Source organism: Papio anubis, chromosome 6 (genome assembly GCF_008728515.1).
Source record: "Papio anubis isolate 15944 chromosome 6, Panubis1.0, whole genome shotgun sequence".
Lineage (NCBI taxonomy): Eukaryota > Metazoa > Chordata > Mammalia > Primates > Cercopithecidae > Papio > Papio anubis.
In genome coordinates this window covers 26,107,669-26,132,189 of record NC_044981.1, presented here as the reverse complement: position 1 = coordinate 26,132,189, position 24,521 = coordinate 26,107,669, and the positions used below count along the sequence as shown (strand labels likewise).

The window sequence follows — 24,521 nt, the reverse complement described above, 5'->3', positions numbered from 1 at the left end:
ATGAGCTGTTCATAGAAATGTTTTGGACATCAGTCTGTGTTGTTAGCATTATAAATGTTAAGCATAGATTTAAAAAACAACATGATGTGGGTACATTTCTTTGCTTACATATAAGTGCTTATATACTTAGAGCTGAAAAGAGAGGTTGAAATGTCAGGTGGAACAGAAATAAGATTACCTAGATGTTTCCCCTATGGGTGATTTTCAGCTATGTTAATCTTTCTTCCAGGTCAGGTACTTCCAGAACTTCCTAATTAAATGGTGGCCTTGATGTTAGTTCCCCTCTCAGACATTTTCCAGGACTACAGAAGATGTGCAGTTTATAAATGAGCAGCAGAAACCTACTGAGCAAATTATTCAGCTTCATCTGAACAGAGAGGATACCCTCTTTGCTATACTCTCTCAGTGATTTCAAAACACCCTGCCTTGAAATCCTGGGTCAATTATTGTCTTGGACGTTGATTTAAGCACAAAATAATTGTTGTCATTGCTTATGTTTGGATTTTATCTCCCAAAATAGATAAATTCTTTAGAGACCAAATAATACTTTAAAAAAATTTTTTTATTGTTTGTGTTTCTGTGTCTCTCAGCCCTGTAATAGCATCATACTTGCACTTCGTAGATTTTTAGAGACAACTTTTACAAAACATGGAATTATCTACATACCCTTTCTACAAAACAGGCAAATTAAATACTCAGTAGTTGAACAAAAAAAAGCAGTTCAAATAAAATACTTTGAAAATGAAGAAATCATTTGAACAGAGAGTTAAGGTTAATGGTAAAATAATGTGTGAAAATTATTGCGAATCAAATATGAAGTTCAAAAATAGTTCTTGAAAAAGGAAGAATCGTATGAAAAGGGAGTACTTGTTTTAAAAATGTTAGATATCAGGAAAAGCCAAGAAGTGAGTATGGTATAAGAGTGCTGTCAAGTGAAATCCTGCTGATCTCACTGAACATGTAAAAATCTGTAGATGCCTTTATTTTATTCACTCTCATACATACGTAGAAAGAGAAATATATGGTAAACATTAAAAAAAAACTAGAATGTAAAATTAATACTTTAAAAAATGGGCTGTATACTTTTCTTGTCACCAGAGATAAGAATTTATTATTTTTAAAAGAGAATAGTTATTTGCTTTGTGACTGTTTCCATGACTTTGCTACTTAGAAGTTAGAGATGCCAAAGTTTATCTAAGAAAATGTTTAGGGAAGTATGATTTCAATAATGAATGTTTAGAAGACTGAATTTCCTGACTGGGCACAGTGGCTTATGCCTGTAGTCCCAGCACTTTGAGAGGATGAAGAAAGAGGATTGCTTGAGTCCAGGAATTCAAGACCAGCCTGGGCAACACAGCGAGGGCAAGTCATGTGACATTCCTGTGCCTCAGTTTTTTCACCTATAAACTGAATTCCTACAGTTTTGGGGGAGGGGAGAAAAACTTAGGATAGTGACTGGCACAGGAGAAGCACTATATACAATATATATGTGGATATCATTTGTTTTTATGGTACCTTTTTAGCTATCTAATGCAAAGTATGAATCATTTTTTTCTGGGTCTTAAATTACAGAATGTAAGAATTTTCTAAATTCTCTAATTCTGTGTTAGTTTTAAAGCAATGGAGTAACATATCTGTCAACTTGTAAATATGGATCAACCTGATCCACAATTTGACCCCTAGCCGCTAATATTTACTGGTACAACACTCAGGAAATATCAAAGGTCAGAGAAGCCAAACAAATGTAAAAACATACAGGTGCTCAGAAATATATACCTGTAATCTCTCTAAAGAGAAATATTTTCCAAACTGAGTGACACAGTGCTTTAGTGAGTTGTGAAATCAATCTCATGATTTCCAAGCCAGTGTTCTTTTAAAAATGAACTAGTCCACAATAGAATATACTAAAGTGCTGGTGTTTTCCAAAAAAAAATTTTTTTTTTTTTTGAGACAGGGTCTCACTTTGTTGCCCTGGCTAAAGTGCAGTGGCACGATCATGCTCACTGCAGCCTTGACCTTCTGGGCCCAAGTGATTCTCCCACCTCAGCCTTTTGAGTAACTGGGATCACAGGTACATGCCACCACACCCGGGTAATTTTTTAATTATAGAGGTAGGGTCTTGCTATGTTGCTTAGGCTGGCCTTGAACTCCTGGGCTGTAGTGATTCACTAGCCTCAGCCTCCCAAATTTATGGGATTATAGGTGTGAGTCACCTTACCTGGCCTGTTTCCTGAATTTTTTTTTTTTTCAGGTGTTTATGCATATGTGTGTTTGTATGGGTATAACAGAGAGAGAGAAAGAAAGAAACTTCTACCTCACTTTGCAATCAGAAGTTTGAAGTCTTATCTTTTGGCTTTTGTTTCAGAAATATTTCAAATGTAGACTCTCTCCTTTACCACACTGTCCCCTTAGGCAAGGTCTTTGCCATGTTTCTGAGACTATTGCAACAGACTCCCAACCTCTGACTGTGGGCCCTTCTCAATAATGATTGTTTATGTAATAAATCTAAACCCAAGACAACTACAACGATACAACAAATTATGTGCTTAAAAACTTCCAATGTCGGCCGGGTGTGGTGGCTCAGGCCTGTAATCCCAGCACTTTAGAGGCAGAGGCGGGCAGATCACCTGAGGTGGGGAGTTCGAGACTAGCCTGGCCAACATGATGAAACCCCATCTCTACTAAAAATACAAAAAATTAGCCAGACGTGGTGGTGGGCGCCTATAATCCCAGCTAATTGGGAGGCTGAGGCAGGAGAATTGCCTGAACCTGGGAGGTGGAGGTTGAACTGAGCCGAGATCACACCACTGCACACCAGCCTGGGCAACAAGAGCAAAACTCTGTCTCAAAACAAAACAAAACAAAACAAAACAAAACAAACTTCCAGTGTCTACCAAATGTCTCACACAAGTATTTGGGGATCTTCACAAAACGGCCCTTATGGAGTTTTCCTTTGCTGAAACCCTAAGCTGTGACCACAGTAAACTCACTCAGCATCCCAGAAAGGCCTTGGCCTTTGTGAGCAATCTCTTATCTCCAGGCCTCTCACAAAGACCTGTTCCAGTAGAAGCTCAGGGGAGCATAGTGGACATTATTCCAACAACCCTTTCCCCACAGCTATGCAGCCAAATCTGCCAGCTCAGTTAATTAATTAATTAATTAAGCAATTCAGAGATGGAAGTCTGCCCAGGCTGGACTACAGTAGCTGCAACTTCAAACTCCTGGGCTCTAAGTGATCCTCTTCAGTCTACCCAGAAGCTGGACTGCAGGCATGTGCCACCACACCCAGCTAATTTTTTTTTTTTTTTTTTTTTTTCTGGTAGGGACCAGGCCAACTTAGTCTTGAACTCCTGGCCTCCAGCCTCTGGAAGTGCTGGGATTATAGGCATGAACCACTGCACCCAGCCAACCTGCCCAGTCTTGTTAGACATGGGGTCTGTAGTTTCCAGTAGGTTCTTGAGTCTAGGGTTCCTACCTAATGTTTTATAGTTAATTTAGGGGAGGGGCTGTGTTGGTTTATCTGGGGAGGTAGGGGTGGGCAGGGGGATAGAGGGGACTTCAATTAATGAAACCATAAGCAAAACTCAGTTGAGGACACCGGTCATGAGAGTGGCCTGATTATGGCCAATCTTACGTAATGTGTGAGATCTTGATATTACCCCATCCTTGAGAGTTCTCTATAAAGCTACAGGGACTTGGGAGCACCTTTAATCACAGACAACCCATGTTCCTGTGGATTATGGTTTATTAGATTGCACATGCCTAAAGACATCCTCTGCAGTCTTTTGAAAATTCTATAAGCATTTTGTGACTCTGCAATTAGACAACTAAGAGATCTGTGTTACTTCCATCACATATATAAATAATTTTAAATAAAAATCATGGCGTGAATAATTTATGTCCTCTACCGATTTGAAGCTATTCATTTGGAAGACCACTCTGAAGAGATGAAATAAGTCTTCTGCCAAAAATTACTTATTAATTTACAAGGGAAAGGGGAAGTTTTGTTCCTCTCCTTGATTTGACTGAAAATCGAGGGCTTTCTCGAATAGTTTTGGCATCCAGGGTCATTTTTCATTAAAAAGCGAAAAGTCATGTGAAATATGAATCTCCCCAGGTCATTCAGCACTAGATCCTGGGAGATTCTGTACAGAGGGGGTTTGTTATAGTCAACTTTTCCGGGTAAAACAAACACAAATACTCCTCCTGCAAGGGGCGGGGGCGGTGCCTAGGTGATGCACCAATCACAGCGCGCCCTACCCTATATAAGGCCCCGCGGCCCCGCGGCGTTTTACGCTTTTCGCTGGTTATTACATTTTGCGTTTCTCTGCTGTTATGTCTGAAACCGTGCCTGCAGCTTCTGCCGGTGCTGTTTCAGCCGTCATGGAGAAACCTCTAACCAAGAAGAGAGGGAAGAAGCCGGCTGGCTTGACAAGTGCAAGTCGCAAAGCACCGAGTCTTTCTGTGTCCAAGTTGATCACCGAGGCCCTTTCAGTGTCACAAGAACGAGTAGGCATGTCTCTGGCTGCGCTCAAGAAGGCACTGGCCGCTGCTGGCTACGACGTGGAGAAGAATAACAGCCGCATTAAACTGTCCCTCAAGAGCTTAGTGAACAAGGGAATCCTGGTGCAAACCAGGGGTACTGGTGCCTCCGGTTCCTTTAAGCTTAGTAAGAAGGTCCTTCCTAAATCTACCAGGAGGAAGGCTAACAAGTCAGCTTCTGCCAAGACCAAGAAGCTGGTTTTATCCAGAGACTCCAAGTCACCAAAGACTGCTAAAACCAATAAGAGAGCCAAGAAACCGAGGGCGACAGCTCCTAAAAAAGCTGTTAGGAGCGGGAGAAAGGCTAAAGGAGCCAAGGGTAAGCAACAGCAGAAGAGCCCAGTGAAGGCAAGGGCCACGAAGCCAAAATTGACTCAACATCATAAAGCTAATATTAGAAAGGCCACATCTAGGAAGTAAAGAGCTTTCCAGGAGGCCGATTTCAAAAGAACCCAAAGGCTCTTTTAAGAGCCACCCACATTATTTTAAAATGGCGTAACACTGGAAACTTAATTTCTATGACAGTTAACTATAGGTTTAAGTTGTGATGCAGCTGAGTTGAAAAGTCTTGAGGTGGGAGAATTCAGTCCAGGATTCAAGACCATCCTGCGCAATATAGCCGGACTACCATCTATACCAGTGGTCCCCATTTCCCCTGGCCACCGACCGGTACCGGTTCTTGTCGGTGGCACGTTATGAATTGGGTCGCACAGCTAAGGGGTGAGTGAACATTAACCACCTGAGCTGCACCGCCTATTAGGTTAGCTGCAGCATTAGATTCTCATAAGCTCAAACCGTATTGTGAATGGCGCATGCAAGGGAACTAGCTTTCAGGCTCCTTGTGACAATCTAATGCCTGATGATCTGAGGTTGGAGCAGTTTTAGTCTGGAAACCATCGCCCCCAGCCCCTGCATCCCCTCGTCCGCAGTATATTTGTCTTAGACAAAACCAGTCTCTGGTGTCAAAAAGGTTGGAGACTACTGGTTTTACAAAAAAGTAAATTAGTCAAGCATGGTTGGCACGCTCCCTTAGTCCCTGTGCCCAGGATTTTAAGGATACAGTGAGCTATGATCGTACTACTTCACTCCAGCCTGGATGACAGTGAGACCTTGTCTCAAAACTTAAAAAAAAAAAAAAAAGTTAAAAAAGAAAAAGGGCTTCTTGTCAAAGACGTGGTGTATACCTAGAGGTCCAAGAACTACAAAATCTGATGTCCAATCCTGAAAAACTCAATGGTGCACTAGAGTAGGCTTTTACATATAAGAGCATCTAAGTTCTGGAAATGCCAGTGTCAAAGAAGGGAGTGGAGAGCAATTCAGCATCCAAACAATTTGCTGATACTTTTATTTTTAAACACAAGTACTACATTCTAGTCTTTCTTTCTGTGGTGTCATTATAACTATTGTTTCTTAATATGCTGTCCACCGACTTCAAGGGATGAATAAATGGGAATCAAGGTGTCCCAGAATATGGATTAGGGGAGTTTTTTTTTTTTTTCATCTATTCATTAACTAGCTGAAATTTAGAATTTTCTTCCATTGAGTGTGACTGATAGAAATAACAAATTTGTAGGTTATAGTTGTTGCAAGAATCTTGAAAATCATGCTTGCTTATTTATATTTGATATGTCAACAAAAACACAGTCAAGTGGTTTGATAATTATTTTAATATTGATCTAATACAGTTGTAACCTTATGAATTACTTTAAGTATCTTATTTATGAAAATAATCTGGGTCGGACGTGGTGGCTTACGCTTGTAACCCCAGCAGTTTGGGAGGCCGAGGCAGGCGGATCACGAGGTCAGGAGATCGAGACCATCCTGGCTAACACGGTGAAACCCCATCTCTACTAAAAATACAAAAAAATTAGCCCGGCGTGGTGGCGGGTGCCTGTAGTCCCAGCTAACTCAGGAGGCAGAGGCAGGAGAATGGCGTGAACCTGGGCGGTGGAGCTTGCAGTGAGCTGAGATCGCGCCACTGCACACACCAGCCTGGGTGACAGAGCGAGACTCCGTCTCAAAAAAAAAAAAAAAAAGTGTAGGTTTCATCAGACTGCCAGAGCATTCTGAAGACTGAAAAATTTTAAGAATCCAAACCTTAATGAAAATGTTGGAGGCTGCCCAGTTAGGGTCTGAATTCAACCTTCCTGAATCACAAAATTGTTTTAAGTCTCGGGGTCTGAGCTAAAGTACATTTCTCTTTAAACAAACATAGTTTAATTTTCCCTTGATTTGTGATTTAGTATTCTTACCATCAAAAATATTCAGTCAATGTTAGTCTATCTTGGACCATGGTGTTTCGAGAAACTTTGAACAAAGTCCCCTGCAAAACTATGCATTGCATTATTTCACAGACATGTATGTTTTCCAGACGGTTCAATAGTACCTCACTTTTCTGAACTTATTTGTATAGTTTGGAATCTTTTTAAAAATTAAGTTGTGTCCTATAATGAGAAACAACTAAACATTATGTTTTAAACTTGTATAGATAAAATCAACCACAGACCTTTCCTGTTTGGATGTAATTGTATTGTTTCCCAATGAGTTTGGAATTACAAGGATTGTGCAAAAATATGCCTCACTTGCCTGACATAGCAGAGAGCCCTTTTGTCTAAATTCTGTGCCCAGCAATCGACTGTCACCAGATTTTCATCATATACAGTGAGGATGAAAAACTGACTTCTCTCAGCAGCTGGCCAGTCTCTCAAGAATATGCGAATCCCTCAAGATGGCTTCCTGCACCTTTGCTCCTTTAGCCTTGTGTGTATACAAGGCTAGCATGCCTGGCATACATAAGGTTAAAAACAAAATCAACCAGTTATGGTTCTTCCTCCAGTTCTGAGGATTATTAGACCACTTTTTTTTTTCTTTTTTTTTGATGGAGACTCAATCTGTCACCCAGGCTGGAGTGCATGGAGTGCAGTGGCACAGTCTCGGCTCACTGCAACCTCCGTCTCCCGGGTTCAAGCAGTTCTCTGGCTCAGCCTCCCAAGTAGCTGGGATTACAGGCGCCTGCCACCACACCCGGCTAACTTTTGTATTTTTAGTAGACTGGGGTTTGGCCGTCTTGGCCAGGCTGGTCTTGAACGCCCGACCACGTGATTCGCCAGCCTTGGCCTACCAAAGTGCTTGGATTACAATTGTGACCCACTGTGCCCAGCAAATGCTTCTTTTCTGGAGACACTTTACTAGCGCTTACCTCTCTATGCTTACTTTCTGCTTCAAAATTTTGTTAAATGTGGCCGATCATTGTAAACACAGATCACTCTTATTCAAGTTATCAGTCAATTCTGCCATCCAGACTCACGTTCTCGCAACGCATTTCAGCTCTTTAGACGACTTTGTGAGCGGCCCTGAAAAGGACCTTTTTTGTTTTTTTTGAAGTTCCAGGAGACCGCGTATTCTTAGATTTAGCCGCCGAAGCCATACAGAGTGCGCCCCTGACGTTTTAGAGCGTATACTACATCCATGGCTGTGACAGTTTTGCGCTTGGCGTGCTCCGTATAGGTAACAGCGTCTCGAATAACGTTCTCTAAGAAAACCTTCAGCACACCTCGAGTTTCCTCATAGATGAGACCGGAAATGCGCTTGACGCCACCGCGCCGAGCCAAACGGCGAATAGCCGGCTTTGTGATGCCCTGGATATTATCCCGGAGCACCTTACGATGGCGCTTAGCACCACCCTTCCCCAATCCTTTTCCGCCTTTGCCACGACCAGACATGACTCCCACAGCATTGGAGGTTATGAACGCACACAGTCCCTTATATACAAACTTGGCGGACCTGATTGAAAACAACATGAGTTGGCGCGGATTTTTTATTTTTCAAATTAGGTCACCAAGTGGGTGGAGCAAGAAAACTTTCATTAAGAGTTCATTGTTTTGATTGGCCAGTGAGACTTCGCTCTTCGTGGGACTGGAAGGGTCTCTACAAGCTGAATGCACTGTATTCCTGTCAGCTTAATGACGCTAAGCACAGCCCCATTCCAAATTTCTATTTCCACTTAATAACTAATAAATTACGCAATAGTTTATTGGGAAAAGTACAAATAATGTTTAAAGGAGGTCAGATTTATAGGTCAAGGGACTTAACCTCCCAATCATTTCAATATTTTATTTACACCAGGCATTTTGATAGTCTTCTCTGTGCTGGACAAAGTATAAGTTTGGCTATGAAGTTTCACTCCTAAAGATCCTATGTTTGAGAAGGCAAAAAGATAACCAAATAATTGCAAATTAAAACCTCATAAGTGCAAACTTCTTCTTCGTCACCTTCCCTATCTCGATTCAAATGTTTATTGAATGACTTATTTTCGTGCAAAAGTCTGTGAGAGAGATAGGGAACATAAACTTAAGTCTGGAAAAAATGTTTTCCCGGGACGCTCTTCCTGGCCTGCTGTGCCTGTCTGTTGTGCCTGAAATTCCAAACACTCTTCCCTTCCCACCATTTTTAATCCCCTTTTAACTTGCTCCAGCTTTAGAGAAAAGAACATACGTTTTGTACAGTTGGGGATTAATTGAAGTGTAGGGCTAATACTTGATTAAGGTCATTACAAAGTCTACAGGGTCTTCCTCTGGGAGGTTTTCGTGATAAGATTATTGGTGTTAAAATAAGGCTAATCCCCTTGAAAAATAAATAGAAGAGCAGAATTGGGTCTGAATGTGATTTGAAGAAAGGGACTTCTCAATTCAAAATTTTATTCTTAGCTTCCTGCCAGAGCTTTCCAGAATGCCCATAAGATCCGCTTTTCTTTAAAAAACAAAAACCCAACCCCACCCACCTCTCTCTGGTTAATAAATGAATATCCATTGGTAATATTTATAATGAACTGTGGCCTGTGAGAGACATCATATAGTAACCTCAGACTTGCTCGCATGAAAAGAAATCCAGAAATGGAGAAAAAAGACCCAGGAAAGGCCAGAATGCTCTAAATGTCATATTGTTTCTATCACTTCTGAAATAATTGATTACATTCTTCTGACCCAAATTGAGTTATTAGATTTTTCCACTCACTATCCACATGCCATAACACATACCTTATAACTAGAGACTTAGCTAGGAACAAATGTCAAACATTACAGAGAAAAAGTGCAGAGTCCAAGATCATAAGTAAAACTCTGAAATCTCAACATGCCTTTTAATTCATGAAAATAAAAAATATAGCAGCATATGCAATATGACAATTCTCTGAAAACATACCTCATGTGAACTACCCTGGAACTCATCTCGCCAAGTGCCATCTTCATTTAAACCAGAGGTCTAGGATGCCTTTCCTTTATTTTGCCTATTATATTATTTATAAAACCCCATTTTTATTTTGATACTTTATTTACTTTCTATTTCCTGCTCCTAATATCTCCTTTCTAAACTTTTCTCAATGATAGTGACTCAAAAACAATGAATGTTAGAACAAATATTAAAGGGTGTATATATATATATATTTAAAATGGATTTTTCCACTCTGGGAAGAATTCAGGCATACTCAATCTTAAAATACCCATTTTTCTGGGTTTTTTTTTTCTGAATTAAACTGTCATTGCCATTGGCACATCTTTGATTCTGTAGCATAACCTATGTCTCTGCTGGGTTTTTTTTTTTACCTCCACTCCTTACTATTCTAGGAAAAAATCTCTGCTTTTTCTTTTCAGTTTAAATTATTTTACTAAAAGGTTTCTTAACTTGAACTTCCTAGGCTTGCTGTACTTGTGTGGGCACTCTCCCATAAACAGTATTAATACATTTTGATTTGTTAAAAATAAAGATATTTCGACAGAAAATTTCTTTTCTTTTTCTTTTCTTGTTTTTTGTTTTGTTTTGTTTTTGTTTTCCCAGACTGGAATGCAGTGGCACCATGATGGCTCATGGTAGCTACACTTCCCTGGGCTCAAGTGATCCTCCCACCTCAGCCTCCCAAGTAGCTGGGACTACAGTTGTGCACGACCACACCTGACTAATTTTGTGTGTTTTGTAGAGATGGGCTTTCCCTATGTTGTCCAGGCTGGTTTTGAACTCCTGGGCTTAAGCGATCTGCCCACCTTGTCCTCCCAAAATGCTAGGATTACTGGCGTGAGCCAACAGGTCTGGCTGGAAAGATAATTTTTAACATTATCCTCTCTTAAACATTTGTTTCAAAAATTTCACAAACATGATAGTAATTAAATATGATTTTCAAAATTCCCTTGAATACTTCCTTAATAGCACACAGAAAGCACAAAGTATTTTATACTTGTTTTAATGATGAAATTGTGAACCCAATCTTACACTTCTTTGTGTAACATTATACTCATACTTAAAACAGATGCCCTCATATACATGGTAAATCTCTTGGGGCAGTAGTGAAGTTGGTTATTTGCTGTTTTATGAAAGTGCCATTCGGCCGGGCGCGGTGGCTCACGCCTGTAATCCCAGCACTTTGGGAGGCCGGAGTAGGCGGATCACGAGGTCAGGAGTTTGAGACCAGCCTGACCAAAATGGTGAAACCCCGTCTCTACTAAAAATACAAAATTTAGCCGGGCGTGGTGGCGTGTGCCTGTGGTCCCACCTACTTTTGAGGCTGGGGCAGAAGAATCGCTTGAACCCGGGAGGCGGAGGTTGCAGTGAGCTGAGATCGCGCCACTGCATTCCAGCCTGGGCAACAAGGCAAGGCTCCGTCTAAAAAAAAAAAAAAAAAAGTGCCGATGTGGTGACTCAGTTTAAGGAATAAATCAAGGATATTTAACTCAATAGACTAACGTTAGCTTACGTGACTTGCACTGAAAGTTATACAAATATTGGTACTTATACCTCTGCCCCCAAAGTATGAATTAAAGACTCCAAAATTCTTTTTAGAATCTTCAGAGTAAAAGTTAGAATTTGATTTAAAAAATAAAAATAAAAAAATACTTTGTATCTAAATCTAGTGTGTAAAATAACTTGGTGGATGATGCTTCAAGGCTACCCATCCCCACATTTCTTCCTGAATGATAAAAAGAATAAATGAATATGTGAATTCAAAAGTTAGAAATCTGGCCGGGGACGGTGTCTCACGCCTGATAAACCTTTCAGACACTGAGGCGAGTGGATCACCGGGGCTCCGGAGTTCAAGACCAGCCTGGGCAACATAGCCAGAACTCGTTTCAATAAATAACAGAAAAACATGAGCCAGGCGTGGTGGTCCCAGCTACTCGGGAGGCTGAGGTGAGAGGATCACTTGAGCTCAGGAGGTTGAGACTGCAGTGAGCCATGGTGGCACTACTGCATACCAGCCTTGGTGTCAGACTGAGAGCTGTCTTAACAGTAACAAAACAAGTTAAAAATTTGGCCGGGAGCAGTGGCTCACACCTGTAATCCCAGCACTTTGGGAGGCCGAGGAGGGCGGCTCATTTGAGGTCAGGAGTTCGAGACCAGCCTGGCCAACGTGGTGAAACTCCATCTCTACTAAAAATACAAAAAAATTAGGCGTATATGGTGGTGTGTGCCTGTAGTCTCAGCTGCTTAGGAGGCTGAGGCAGTAAAATCACTTGAACCCAGTAGGCAGAGGTTGCAGTGAGCTGAGATCATGCCACTGTATTCCAGCCTGGGTGACAGAGTGATACTCTGTCTCAAGAAAGAAAAAAAAAATTCTGTATGAATGGAACAAAACATCCTTAAATTTTAAAATACATCTAAAAGATATTTCAAAATATTTAGGAAAAAAATCATAGGGATCAGGCAAATTCTGAGATTCCTTTTTCCCTGCAGCAAACATTAGGAGTGCTGCTATTCCTAAAAAGATGGTAACAGTTGCCACACCATATGTTTCCTTGGCTCAGACAAGGTTATGTAGTTGTTATTCCAGAATGGCTAGAATAAAAATCTAGCACAATCATCTTCTTCAGTAAGTTAACTAACCTTTCTGTGCCTTGGTTTCATAACAGCAACATAAGGATAACAGAATAGAAGCAATTATTCCTACCTATCTCATAAGATTCTTTGGAGGAATTAAATTAATATTCAGAACAGAGCCTAATATCTAGTAAGTAATAATAATTGGCTGGAAAAAAATAGTTTTTTAAATTATATATATTCATGGGGTACAAGTACAATTTTGCTACATTGATATATTGCACTGTGGTGAAATCAGGGCCTTCAATCCATACCGGAAAAAAAAAGTCTTTGGAAATATTTCTGCCATGGAAAACTTTTAATATACAAATTCATTCATCCAAGAAATAGAAAATATATAAGTATCCACCCCAAATCTACCATATCTATCTCTTCTACACCTTAAACAATTACTCAGAAATAGAATGCTTGAGATACCAGAATGCATGCATATCAAGTAATAAATGTATGCAGGATGTCAAGGCATCCTAGGCTTTCAAATAAAATTGTCATACAAAATACTTTAATATTGTATTAACATTCTACATGTTACAGTGTAGAAGTTAATCACCGATGCAAAAAAGGAAAAGAACACATTATACCCAAAGCCTACAGAGAGAATCGCAATTAAAAATATCAGCCTGTATGTGAAAATCTTTAATTTGAAAGTCAGTAATATTTAAGTGATGGTCATGGTTAAATCAGATTGTGGTTTGAAAAATGTTCATTTAAAACTGATAGCTTATGAGAAATTTCGGGATTTTAGAGACAGTGTTTTGTTTTTAAATGTGTGTAAGTTTATGAATAATGTTTTATACAATACTGACAGTACTATAAGATGACATTATTATAATACAACATAAGAATTTTGGCCTGTACCTCTCAGCAGTCCTCAATCATCTGCTGTACTTGACTGAATTCTTATCAGAGTGGTTTGTTTTCCTTCTGTTGTGTTCCCAGTTCAGGAAGCTCAGCAATGGCCTGTGATTCCAGCAATTCAAATAGCTGGTAAGTAGTTTCTTGTTTGTTTTCTGAAATTTTCAGGGGCTTTTCTCTACAAGTGATTTCTAGTGCACATCCCTCCACCCACTGTTTATTCCTTTACCCTCAGGAAAACCCTCAGCTCTGCACCTCTGGTCACCGGACCACCGTGGTATGTTTACTTGTGGCCACCAGGTGTCACACTTTTCTTTACCCCCATGGTCTGTGAGTGGTTTTGCCAGAGGTGAGTAAGAATTTAAAATGAGGTCTTTGATTTTTCAAATGTAGTTGACCTTAAGAATTTATGAATAAAGCCAGAAAAATTAAGCTTAAAAAACACTGAAAGAAAATGAGGACTTAAAATTTCTATTAAAAAAATTAACAGGCCACAGTTGCTGATGTTTAGTAAATATGTTACCGAAATGTGTTACTATGAAGACTGGGGTGTTTCTTGTAATCTCAGCCCAGGTGAAATAAAACCAATATAAAACAAATGCTTACCTAATTAATTAATTGTAACATATTCTTTATGAGGTAGAAGAGTAAGTGAAGCCTTATAGCAGTCTGCTTTCAGTATGGTACCATATTAAGAGAGAAAGAATTTGTCATATGCTTCCAGAATGGTTTGTTGGTAAAATAACCAATGTCTTACAACTTAGACGACAATGTCCCTAGTGTGAAGAAAAACAATTAATTCGGCTAACACAGTTGAATGAAAATATTCCACAAGACAAAATGTAAAGAAATTAGAAGCAAAATAAATATCTCAAAATGACAAAGCGATTAAGTATATACACAAGATGAACATCAATAAAATCATGCAGTATGCAATACAATGTACATTTATTAAAGTATATGCATTTTTAATGCAACAATAATACTAACAGTTAATAGACAAGTTTTTAATAGTTTATCACTGGCTAATTAAATAACAGCTTTAATTGTATTCATTTTTTAGCTTTTCTACAATGAGCATAAATGATATTTCCTTTTTTCTACATAACTTTTCTAACCAGCAAAAAAGAAAATTGTTTAAAAGAAGAGATGAGATATCTTTGCTAAAATTTAATGCCTACAAAAGAAACTTCTGAGCTGTACCTGGTATCCTGAAGCACCTGCCCTTCAAGACAGAATGCTTGTACCACATTTATGCAGCCAAATGCATGTAGCAACATAAAGTAAACACATGTCATCTGGATATATATATTAAGACTCTTTTGATGGTCGGGCAGGGTGACTCATGCATGTAATCCCAGCACTTTCGGAGGCCGAGGCGGGCGGATCACGAGATCAGGAGTTCGAGACCAGCCTGGCCAACATGGTGAAACCTCATCTCTACTAAAAATGCAAAACTTAGCTGGGCATGGTGGTGCATGCCTGTAATCCCAGCTACTTGTGAGGCTGAGGCAGGAGAATCTCTTAAACCTGGGAGGCAGAGGTATTGCACTCCAGTCTGCGCAATAGAGTCTCAAAAAAAAAAAAAAAAAAGACTCTTTTGAACATGGTGAACTGATTTCCCAGAAACTAGCAATTCCTGAGTGTCCTGCTTAGATTTTTTTTTTTTTTTTTAATGTGCACCGGAACCCCAGTGGCCCCATGACAGGGCCTGGGCATCCTCTAAGCCACTTGGTGGCTTCCATTTATCATCTCAAAATGAGAGAGTTTACTCCAGTTCATCGAGGGAAATACTACCAGAGTTCTGACTCCAGAGGCACTGGCCTAGGGAGGACAGTGTGTGTGAAGCCCAGCAGGGCCACTAGCTGTCCCCACCAATTACAGTCCTTGCGTAGGGGCCAAAGAAATGAATGCCAAAGAGAGTAACAGAGGAGCAAGGGAGTCACATTCCAGGACGTTCCCTTGGGGACTTTTAAAGGAAACATGACAGCTGAGGATCAGCTGGTTGTTTTCTGCTGTTTCCCTTTATGTGATTCAAGCTCACTCAGAAGAAGCACAATGAGACAATAGAAGAGCCATCTCCTTCCGTCTCTATTTACTCTAGGCATCTAAACTACCTGAATGTAGTGGTGTGTGAGATGTATCATACGGTCAGATTGACTGAGTTTGAAACCTGTTTCTATCACTGGCAAGCTGTGTGATACTCTATTTTCATTTTTCTTCCCTTTTGTTTTTGAGACAGAGTCTCACTCTATCACTCAGGCTGGAGTGCAGTGGCGAGATCTCTGCTCACTGCAAGCTCTGCCTCCCAGGTTCATGCCATTCTCCTGCCTCAGCCTCCCCAGTAGCTGGGACTACAGGTGCCTGCTACCAGGCCCGGCTAATTTTTTTGTATTTTTAGTAGAGACGGGGTTTCATCGTGTTAGCCAGGATGGTCTGGGTCTCCTGACCTCGTGATCCACCTGCCTCAGCCTCCCAAAGTGCTGGGATTACAGGCGTGAGCCACCGTGCCTGGCCTACTTCACTTTCTTCATCTAAAAAAGAAATTGAGATAATAGTGCCTATCTCATAGAATTATTGTAAGAATTGCATGCAATAATGCATGTAAGTAGGTGCTCAGAAGAGTGGGACACAAAGTAAGTGCTTTTATCATCATTATCATCATCCTTATAATTTTCATTATCAGAACAAGGAGAGATCAGGGAGAAAATTATTGTTATACTTCAGGTGTGCAATACTAGAGTAGCATTCCAAATGAAGGCACCATTAAACTTTGCAAACCTGTATGACACCTTCATGCCAATTAGAAAAAGACACCTCTTTGCAACCCCTTTCAAGATATTTGCCTCCTACCTGCTAAAAACACCCATCATAATACCCACAGACAGCCATGATGCTTTTTCTGGGAAAGGTGCCTCTTCCATTCGTGCAGTGTATAGCCTACAACTCACATAACAATCAGATGAAAGAATCCCCATGGCTTGGTGACAGATGAGTTACTGGGTAACACAGAGGGATGATTCAAAGGAAAAGTAGAACGGGTCCAGAAAATGCCTAGATACATATGTAAAATTCTGGTAAGATTATGACTAGCCATGTCCCAGGATTCAAAGCTTTTCTGAGATGTTAAAATGAATCATGTAAGTCCCCCAAATTTAAGGAGTCCTCTTCCAAAAATAGGAAATGAAATGACATAGGTGTATGTGTCTGAGGTGATGGAGGAAATGAAGGAAGCAGATGCAGCTTGAGGTTCATGAGAGGCAGTTCCAGGGGGGAGGTCACAGCTGGGGATCACTGGCGTGCAGGAATCAGAAACCTAAATGGGGAAATATTTTTGAGGAAATGAACAGAGAAAGCTAAAAGCAAGGAGTTCTTCAGGCGATTTCTATGTTTAGGTTCAACTCTGTCCTGAAACATGAAGAGCTCCATAAGTGCACTCCCTTTTTGAATCTCTAGTTTTGTGTCCTTCCCACGATGAGTCTGCAGGCTGTGTGTCACTCACGTTCAGCTAAGACGTAGTGCCCCATGACTCCTCCTGTGGAGACAAGAGAACCAGGAAAGAGGCATCACAAACCTAGGCATCATCTTGCCTCTTCTTTGTTCCTTATTTTCTTCATTCACCTATCTCAATTTAGACCTGGGCACTATTGGATTTCAAGAACCATTATCTCTCATCTGGGAATGCTTATTGGCTTTCTAACTGGTCTCCTCACCTCCCATCTGACTTTTTAACAACACATTCACCATATAAGGGAGATCATGCTCCTCCTTTCTTAGGATCCTTCAGTGACACTCCAGTGATCATAACCCAATATCCCCAAAGACCCTCGGACTCTGTATGAGCTGGCTTCTTTCTGCCTCTCTTCTCCCCACACCACAGATGTTCAGGGAGTAGAAATGCATAATTGGTGAGCGATAGCTATGCAAACTCGGGGTTAAGGTAGAATAATTAGTTCTAACCTCCCAGTATGCCTTATACTCTCCCACTTGGCATGGTTGTTCCGTCTGTGTAGACCTCCCATCATCTTCAACCTCACCTAATGGAATCAAGCTTCTCCTTCAAGATCCAGAAGGCTTTCTTGATCCCCAGCTGAATGTGATCATTCCTTCCTTTGACATCCTAAGCATTTGCTTCCTGCCTGCTTTAGGACCTCATGGGGTCTTCTTTAACTACATTCACTTGCTATAATTTTCATTCTCTACCAGATTTGGGTTCTGAGAATAGCCACAGTGACTTCTCAACCTCAAAGCCCCTGCACTACCTTAAACAGCTCTTGCAAAATAGTAGGTGCTCTGAAGATGTTTGTTGAATTAGAGACTTTCATTCTAGGGAGAACCATTATTTTCTGTCTCCCAAGGAGCTACTGGTGTCCCCAAAGAATATAAATAAGAAAAATGCTTCCCATGGATGTCAGATCCCCTCTGCCCCTCTTCCCACTGTGCTCTGGGGCAGAGATACTAAGAGACTTCTCCTTGTTCCTACTCACTTGAAGTCTGCCTCTTCCTTAATATTATGAACAACATTCCAATGAACAAGATGATGACAAAAACAGCAATTCCACTGATGACTCCAATGACTAGAGTTCTAGATGGTGAGGGCTCTAAAACAGAAAAAGCAAGTTAAAGCCATTGATTGCCACCCCCAGCCCACCCCCTAACAAAGAGCAGATCCTTGTCTCACTGCCATAATTACCCCCTCAGGCACTCCTCTCAACCCCCAATAGATTTTCTCAGCTCCTGGCTCTCATCAGTCACATACCCCAGAAAGCAAGGAGGGGCTGATCCAGGCCTGGGTGCTCCACCTGGCAAGTATATCTCTGTTCTTCCCCTGGGGGTACAGTCAAGGTTATCCAGCCCTGGTAGGTCCCATCCCCATTGGGCAATACATCTTTAGGTTCGACCTCCTTGGCATCCATTGGCTGCCTATCCTTCAGCCACTTCATGGTGATGTTCTGGGGGTAGTAGTTCAGGGCCCGACACCGTAGAGTGGTCACTGAAGAGGTCACATGATGTGTCACCTTCACCAAAGGAGGCACTTGACAGGAAAGAGGAAGGATGAGGAGAGGGGATCTGTTTACCCGTGCCAGGAAGATTGGAACTTTCACTTCCTTCTATAGGTTGGAGGAAGGAAATACCCTTTTCAGAAAAAAAACAAGCTACAGGAGAGACACCATTTTGTGTCCTAAGATTGGGCTATAACACAGTGTCACTTGGAGCGCAGTCAGATCAGCTTGTTCTCCTAACATGTAAATATACATATCAGTTACCTGTGTTCTTTGTTCTGATAGATAAAATTGCCCTTTATGTGCATTGAAAACGATTGAATACAGATGGTTAGTTTCACCTGGGTCAACCTAGGAGGCATTGTTATAAGAAGGGGCCTTGTAAAATAGGTAGCTTCAGTGATTATTGCTATGTTCTGTGAAAGAAACTTTTAACCTAAAGCATTCTGCTACTCTGATAAGTGGCCTCACTTGATATTTTGTCCTGGTATTCATATGATAGCTGACATCTCTGAATTCTCTCTTTTCTTTTTTTTTTTTTTTTAAAGATGGAGTCTCACTCTGTTGCCTAGGCTAGAGTGCAGTGGCGTGATCTCAGCTCAGTGCAACCTCTGCTTCCCGGGTTCAAGCGATTCTCCTTCCTCAGCCTCCCAATTGGCTGGGACTACAGGCACGCATGACTGCGCCCAGCTAATTTTTGTATTTTTTTAGAGATGGGTTTCACCATGTTGGTCAGGCTGGTCTCGAACTCCTGACCTCATGATCCACCCGCCTTGGCCTCCAATTGCTGGGATTACAAGGGTGAGTCACCGCGCCTGGCCTTGACATTTCTGAATTCTTAACAGGTATACATATACAAAGGATTATTGGTTAAATAAAAAGCAAGGGCTGCAGACACTTCCCTTTGAGCCATATGAATGGAGAAAAGAAATTAAACCCATGACTTGTGGCTGCCTCATACATCTCAATTATAAGGTAGAGACTCTAGGATTGAGAAAGTCCCTTCCCAGAATTTGGAGAGGCACACACCCTCAGCCACCTCTGAAACTCTAACCAGGGATTCCATGCCCTACATCCTCCTCCACTCTGCCACTAGAGTATGGGGGCAGAAGTGTGTTTCCACCATACCTGGCCGGTCGAAAACACCTCTCCCCAGCTCCAGCAACTGCTGCAGCTGCACAGGGCAGTCCCTCTCGAGGTAGGCCCTGTTCTGCCTGGCCCGAATTTTGTGCCTTTCCCACTCCAGCTTGGTGGGCCAGGCCCTGGGTTCTGCTGCTCTCCAATCCAGCGTGTCAGGGCAGAATTCAAGGTGGTCCTGCCCATCGTACCCGTACTTCCAGAAGCCCTCGGTACTGTTGTCCTCTTGCATTTTGCAGCCCAGGATGACCTGCAGGGTGTGGGACTCTGGAAAAATCCCCAGCCTTGTTACTGCAACCAAAGGAGTAGGTCCCTATTTCCACCATCCCCAAGGACCAAATGACCTCAGGAGGTAAATTCCTTCCCTCTTCCCTGCTCCCACAAGACATCAGATTTCCAGCTGTTTCCTTCAAGATGCATGAAAAGATGAAAAGCTCTGACAACCTCCAGAAGGTAAGGCCCCCTCTCCACATACCCTTGCTGTGGTTGTGATTTTCCATAATAGTCCAGAAGTCAACAGTGAACATGTGATCCCACCCTTTCAGACTCTGACTCAGCTGCAGCCACATCTGGCTTGACGTTCTACCGGACACCCATGGAGTTCGGGGCTCCACACGGCGACTCTCATGATCATAGAACACGAACAGCTGGTCGTCCACATAGCCCAAAGCTTCAAACAGGGAAAGACCAAGGTCCTGCTCTGAGGAACCCATGAAGAGGTAGTGCAGAGAGTGTGAACCTGGAGACAGAGCAACAGGCCTTCACCATGTGCAATAGGAGGGGAGTGGGATGTTGAGGCTCCACAGACCTGCATCAACTCATACCATCAGTTGTGTCTGGTCCTCATATTGTGAAGTGTGAGTTGCAGTCCCATCTTTCTTCCATTTGACAGTCCTGGCTGCTCTCTCCTTGTGTGCCTTTCTCTGCCACACGTGGCTGCCATCCCCTCACTGCCCCCAGACCCTATTCCAATACTCATGATTAGACAGACTCCACTAAAGCTGGTGGATTCTGGAAAATGTTAAGGTGTCTCTAGCTATGGTAGTTGAACTCAGGAGTTGGTGCTCAGAGCAAATTAGACCCAAATCCTGAGGAATTCATTCAGGTTTTTTGTTTGTTTGTTTGTTTGTTTGTTTTTGAGACTGAGTCTCACTCTATCGCCCAGGCTGGAGTGCAATGGCACAATCTCAGCTCACTGCAACCTGCACCTCCTGGATTCAAGGGATTCTCCTGCCTAAGCCTCCTGAAAACCTAGGACTATAGGCATGTGCCACCACACCAGGCTAATTTTTGTATTTTTAGTAGACATGGGGTTTCACCATGTTAGCCAAGCTTGTCTCAAACTCCTGACCTCAAGTGGTCTGCCTGCCTCAGCCTCCCAAAGTGCTGGGATTACAGGAGTGAGCCACCGTGCCCAGCCTTGGCCCTGAATTCTTACACTGAACTGCCTATATGGCCTCACCACTTGGATGCCTGACTGGAATCTCAAACTTAGCATGTCCAAATCCAGATCCTTGATTTACCCCAAACTGCTCTTTCCTCTGCCTTCACCATCTCAGAAATGGCATTGCCAATTACCCCTCTGCTCAGGCCAATAAAATTAAAATAAAGAACAAAGTCAACTTTATCTCTTCTCTTTTTTCAGGGGATGGGGGGAGACAGCATCTTGCTCTGTCATCTAGGCTGAAGTATAGTGGCACAGTCATGGCTCACTGCAGCCTCAACTTCCTGGGCTCAAGCAATCCCCCACACCTCAGCCTCCCTAGTAGCTAGGATCACAGGTGCATGCCACCACACCCGGCTAATTTTTGTATTTTTTGTAGAGAAGGGGTTTTGCCATGTTGCCCAGGCTGGTCTTGAACTCCTGAGCTCAAGAATCTGCCCTCCTTGGCCTACTCCTTGGCATGAGCTACCACACCCAGCTAATTCTTCTCTTTCTCTCACACAACATAGAATCCTTCAGCAACTTCCTTCAGAATATATGCAGGAGACAACGGTTTCTCACTCCCTTTTATGTTCCCACCCAGCCCACTCCACCATCTCTTGTGTGGACTGTGTAACAGCTTCCTGGATGGGCTCCCTGCTTTTTACTGTTGCTCCCTTCATTCTGCTTTCCACATAGTAGCCAGAGCAATCTTTTTAAAGCCTGTGACAGATCACTGTTACTCCTTGGCTAGAATTCACACCACAGCCTACAGGCACCTGCATGACCTTGTTTGTGGCTCCTCTTCTGAGCCCATTACCTACTTCTTGGCCTCTAACCCCCAGCACTACTTGTTTTTTTTTCAACCCTAGCTTCTCAACCAGGAGTTTGTCTCCTAGGTGACATGTGGCAAAGTTTAGAGACATTTTTGGTTGTCAAGACTGGAGGAGTGCTCCTAGCACCTAGTGAGTAGGGAGGATGAGTGCTCCTAGCACCAAGTGAGTAGAGACAACAGGATACTGCTGGACATGCTACATGCAGATGGTAGTCCCCCTTCCTACCCCCAACACACACACACACACACACACACGAGTAGTGCTGAGAAAACCTGCTTTTTAATCCAACTTGCCAGGCCCACTCAGTTTGCCTGGGAAATACTGGTCCCAGTCAATCTCATTCTTATTCCCTTCATGTCTCTGCTCAAGTGTCAGCCCCAGAGTGACTTGTCCTGACTTCTCTGCTTCTCACAACACCCATCGTTTCCTGATGTTGCATATGTTTCTGCTCATTCGCTTATTGTCATCTCTCCCACTAGAATGCAAAATATCAAAGGGTGAAGACTTGTTTCCCTGCTCTCTCCCTTGGGCCTTGAACAGTGCAACACATGGTTGGGACTCATTTACACTTGTAAACAATGAATATTTCCGCTCAACCTGAAATTTTATTATGCAGCCTCTAATGCAGTGTGATGTTTAAGAATCATAACTATGAAGTGGAGAAATGAGCTCTGCCACCAAAGCCCAGTGTACCATTGAATAAACTTGCCAGGAAGCAGGCCGTGTATGCCTCATTCTTGTCATGTGTAAAATGTAGATACACAAAGTACCAAAACTCAAAGTGCTGTGCTGAGGCCGGTGTGTGACCCACAGAACACTGTGCTAGACTACAGGGCAAAATCACTGTCAACTAAGATTAGAAGTAGCTATAGTACTTGAAATAATATCAGAAAACCTGATTACTTATATACTTTGTAACCTGAAAAGAGTTATTTAATCTGAATTCCAGTTAACTTCTAGTAAATAAACATATTATTAGCTCCTACCTCCCTATGCCTAGTGAAAATCAAGTAAGATCAGATATGAATGTAACTTACAACTGAGTGCATTGCTTACATGTTCATTATTAGTACTTTGACGTTCTTTAGAGGACTCTTAATTACACAGCACACTGCTAATCAATAAAGCCTGCCTGAAAAGAGAACTGTTCAGTTCAAACGTTGAAAACTAACATATACTCAATTTTCCAGGCAACAGAACAATTGCCAAGAGCAGGGAAAGGCCCGAGGTAGGCCTCTCTCAGAAGCCTCCCACCCCAGAGACCTCCACCCCAGGTCTCACCAAAAGTGGGTGGAATGGTGAAGAATTCAGATCCCCAACCCCACTCTTCCGCGCCCCCACCACCCAGCGCATTCGTTCCGAGGTGGAAACCCAGTGCGGATCCTGCTGTGGGTTCGCTCAGCCTTCTCGGCAAGCAAGCAGGGAAGAACTTCCTGTTTGGAGATGACTGGGGAAAAAACCGCACAGCTGACATTGGAAATAAACCCGAGATCCAGGTCCAAGGAGCCCCAGGCTTAACTTAGCTCCAGTGAGGAACTACGAGATTTATTTAAAAGCATTCTGGTTGGGGGAAGGGAGTGGGCGGTTCCAAAAGTCACTCCGAAGAGCCGGGACAGCCGGGGGAGGGGGCAGGTCCTGGGGCGAGGGACCCCCATATGCAGCTCAGTGGCAGGCATTCCCTCCCCGGGTCTGGACGCAGAATGTAGGGAGAGGGGACCGCGGAAAGGGTTGAGCAGGTCCTCCAAAGTTAGCAAACTCCCAAGCGCAAAGAAAAGCTAGTTTCGATTTTTCCACCCCCGCCGCGCCCCTCGTTGGCCCGCAGCCCTCGGACTCACGCAGCAAGCGCCCCTGCAGGACCGCGGTCTGCAAAAGCATCAGGAGGAGAAGCGCCGGCCTGGCTCGCGGGCCCATTTCCCCAGCTCTGACTACACGTCCCCGTTAAGTCTCCGCTTCTTTGGTGGGGCGGGGAAACGGCGATGGCTCCAGAAGTCACCCTACAGCTATTGCCTAGGCTCAGGAGATGCCCAGTAAAACTTCCTGGTGAAAAGCAATAGGTCTTCAGAACTTTAATTCTCTCTCTCCTACAGCAAAAGGTACCTGCTTGTGAAACTCTAGGTGATCCAGTGTCCCCCTTGGTTTTTAAATCCTGAAGGGATGTTGCTGATTGGGGAAAGTATCTTCGCAATGTTCTGATGTAAACTTTAGATATTTAAATATTTATTATTTTCAAAATTCAATTATACATTTAAAAATTTTATCTCGACCTTAGACCAACTTGTGTCTTATTTGATTTAGAAATATAAAGCTTTTTCATTTTGTTTTTTGATTCAAATTAATTAAATCATAACGTTAACCAATTAGATCCTACTGAAACACCTTCCACAGCCTTCATAATTGAATTATCTGACAAGTTTTTCACAAACTTTACAGTATTGGGATGACTTGGAAAATGATTAAACATGTTGAGGCCTGCTCCTAACCCCAGATACACTGATTTAATGGGTAATTGGTAGGTAGTTAGACATTAGCAGCTGGGAAGGGACGACAGAAGACAGCAGAAAGGCGGTCACTAAGACAGCCACTGGCTCACCTAAGTTCAGGCCCAAGACTACCCTAACGCCACCCTAAGGGATGGAGTTTATGATGAAGTCTGTGGCCAAAATATCCTGGAGAAAGAGAAAGGAGGGTACAGGTGGAAATTCCCTAAAGTGGTACATGCCCAATAACACAAAACCCTGTCCTTCATTATATTACCCATGACCATCATTATAATAGAATTCACATACAGTTTTGCCCCCCATCCTTGGGAGGCTTTTCTTAATGAATGATAGGTAAGAACATGCGCAGTTTAATTTTAGTTTA

General features: G+C 42.4%; 2 protein-coding genes across 4 annotated transcripts; one reads left to right on the top strand and one right to left on the bottom strand.

The window, feature by feature from the left end:
* The first annotated feature begins 3,541 nt into the window (after positions 1 to 3,541).
* Positions 3,542 to 6,011, top strand: H1-6 (H1.6 linker histone, cluster member). Its single transcript, XM_003897167.5, has one exon. It carries the CDS (start codon positions 4,336 to 4,338, stop codon positions 4,960 to 4,962), a length of 627 nt encoding a protein of 208 aa, XP_003897216.1. The 5' UTR covers positions 3,542 to 4,335; the 3' UTR covers positions 4,963 to 6,011.
* An 8,906-nt stretch (positions 6,012 to 14,917) lies between these two features.
* Positions 14,918 to 23,723, bottom strand: HFE (homeostatic iron regulator). Of its 3 annotated transcripts, XM_003897162.4 has the most exons (6): positions 23,495 to 23,723; positions 19,876 to 20,139; positions 19,392 to 19,667; positions 18,020 to 18,295; positions 17,748 to 17,861; positions 14,918 to 16,795 (listed from the first exon to the last, which is right to left on the bottom strand). In XM_003897162.4, the coding sequence occupies exons 1-6, from the start codon at positions 23,568 to 23,570 to the stop codon at positions 16,755 to 16,757; spliced, it is 1,047 nt and encodes a 348-aa protein (XP_003897211.1). In that variant the 5' UTR covers positions 23,571 to 23,723; the 3' UTR covers positions 14,918 to 16,754. The 3 variants fall into 3 exon arrangements, with proteins under 3 accessions (XP_003897211.1, XP_009202838.1, XP_009202839.1); XM_009204574.3 differs by lacking the exon at positions 19,392 to 19,667; XM_009204575.3 differs by lacking the exons at positions 19,392 to 19,667; positions 19,876 to 20,139.
* Positions 23,724 to 24,521: the final 798 nt, after the last annotated feature.

Bases quoted from the DNA above. Each gene is read 5' to 3' on its own strand.
- HFE (XM_003897162.4), bottom strand. From the start codon at position 23,570: ATGGGCCCGCGAGCCAGGCCGGCGCTTCTCCTCCTGATGCTTTTGCAG. The intron at 20,140-23,494 runs GTGAGTCCGAGG...CTCTGTCTCCAG, and splicing joins CCTGCAGGGGCGCTTGCTGC to GTTCACACTCTCTGCACTAC. The intron at 19,668-19,875 runs GTATGTGGAGAG...GGATTTTTCCAG, and splicing joins AAATCACAACCACAGCAAGG to AGTCCCACACCCTGCAGGTC.
- H1-6 (XM_003897167.5), top strand. From the start codon at position 4,336: ATGTCTGAAACCGTGCCTGCAGCTTCTGCCGGTGCTGTTTCAGCCGTC.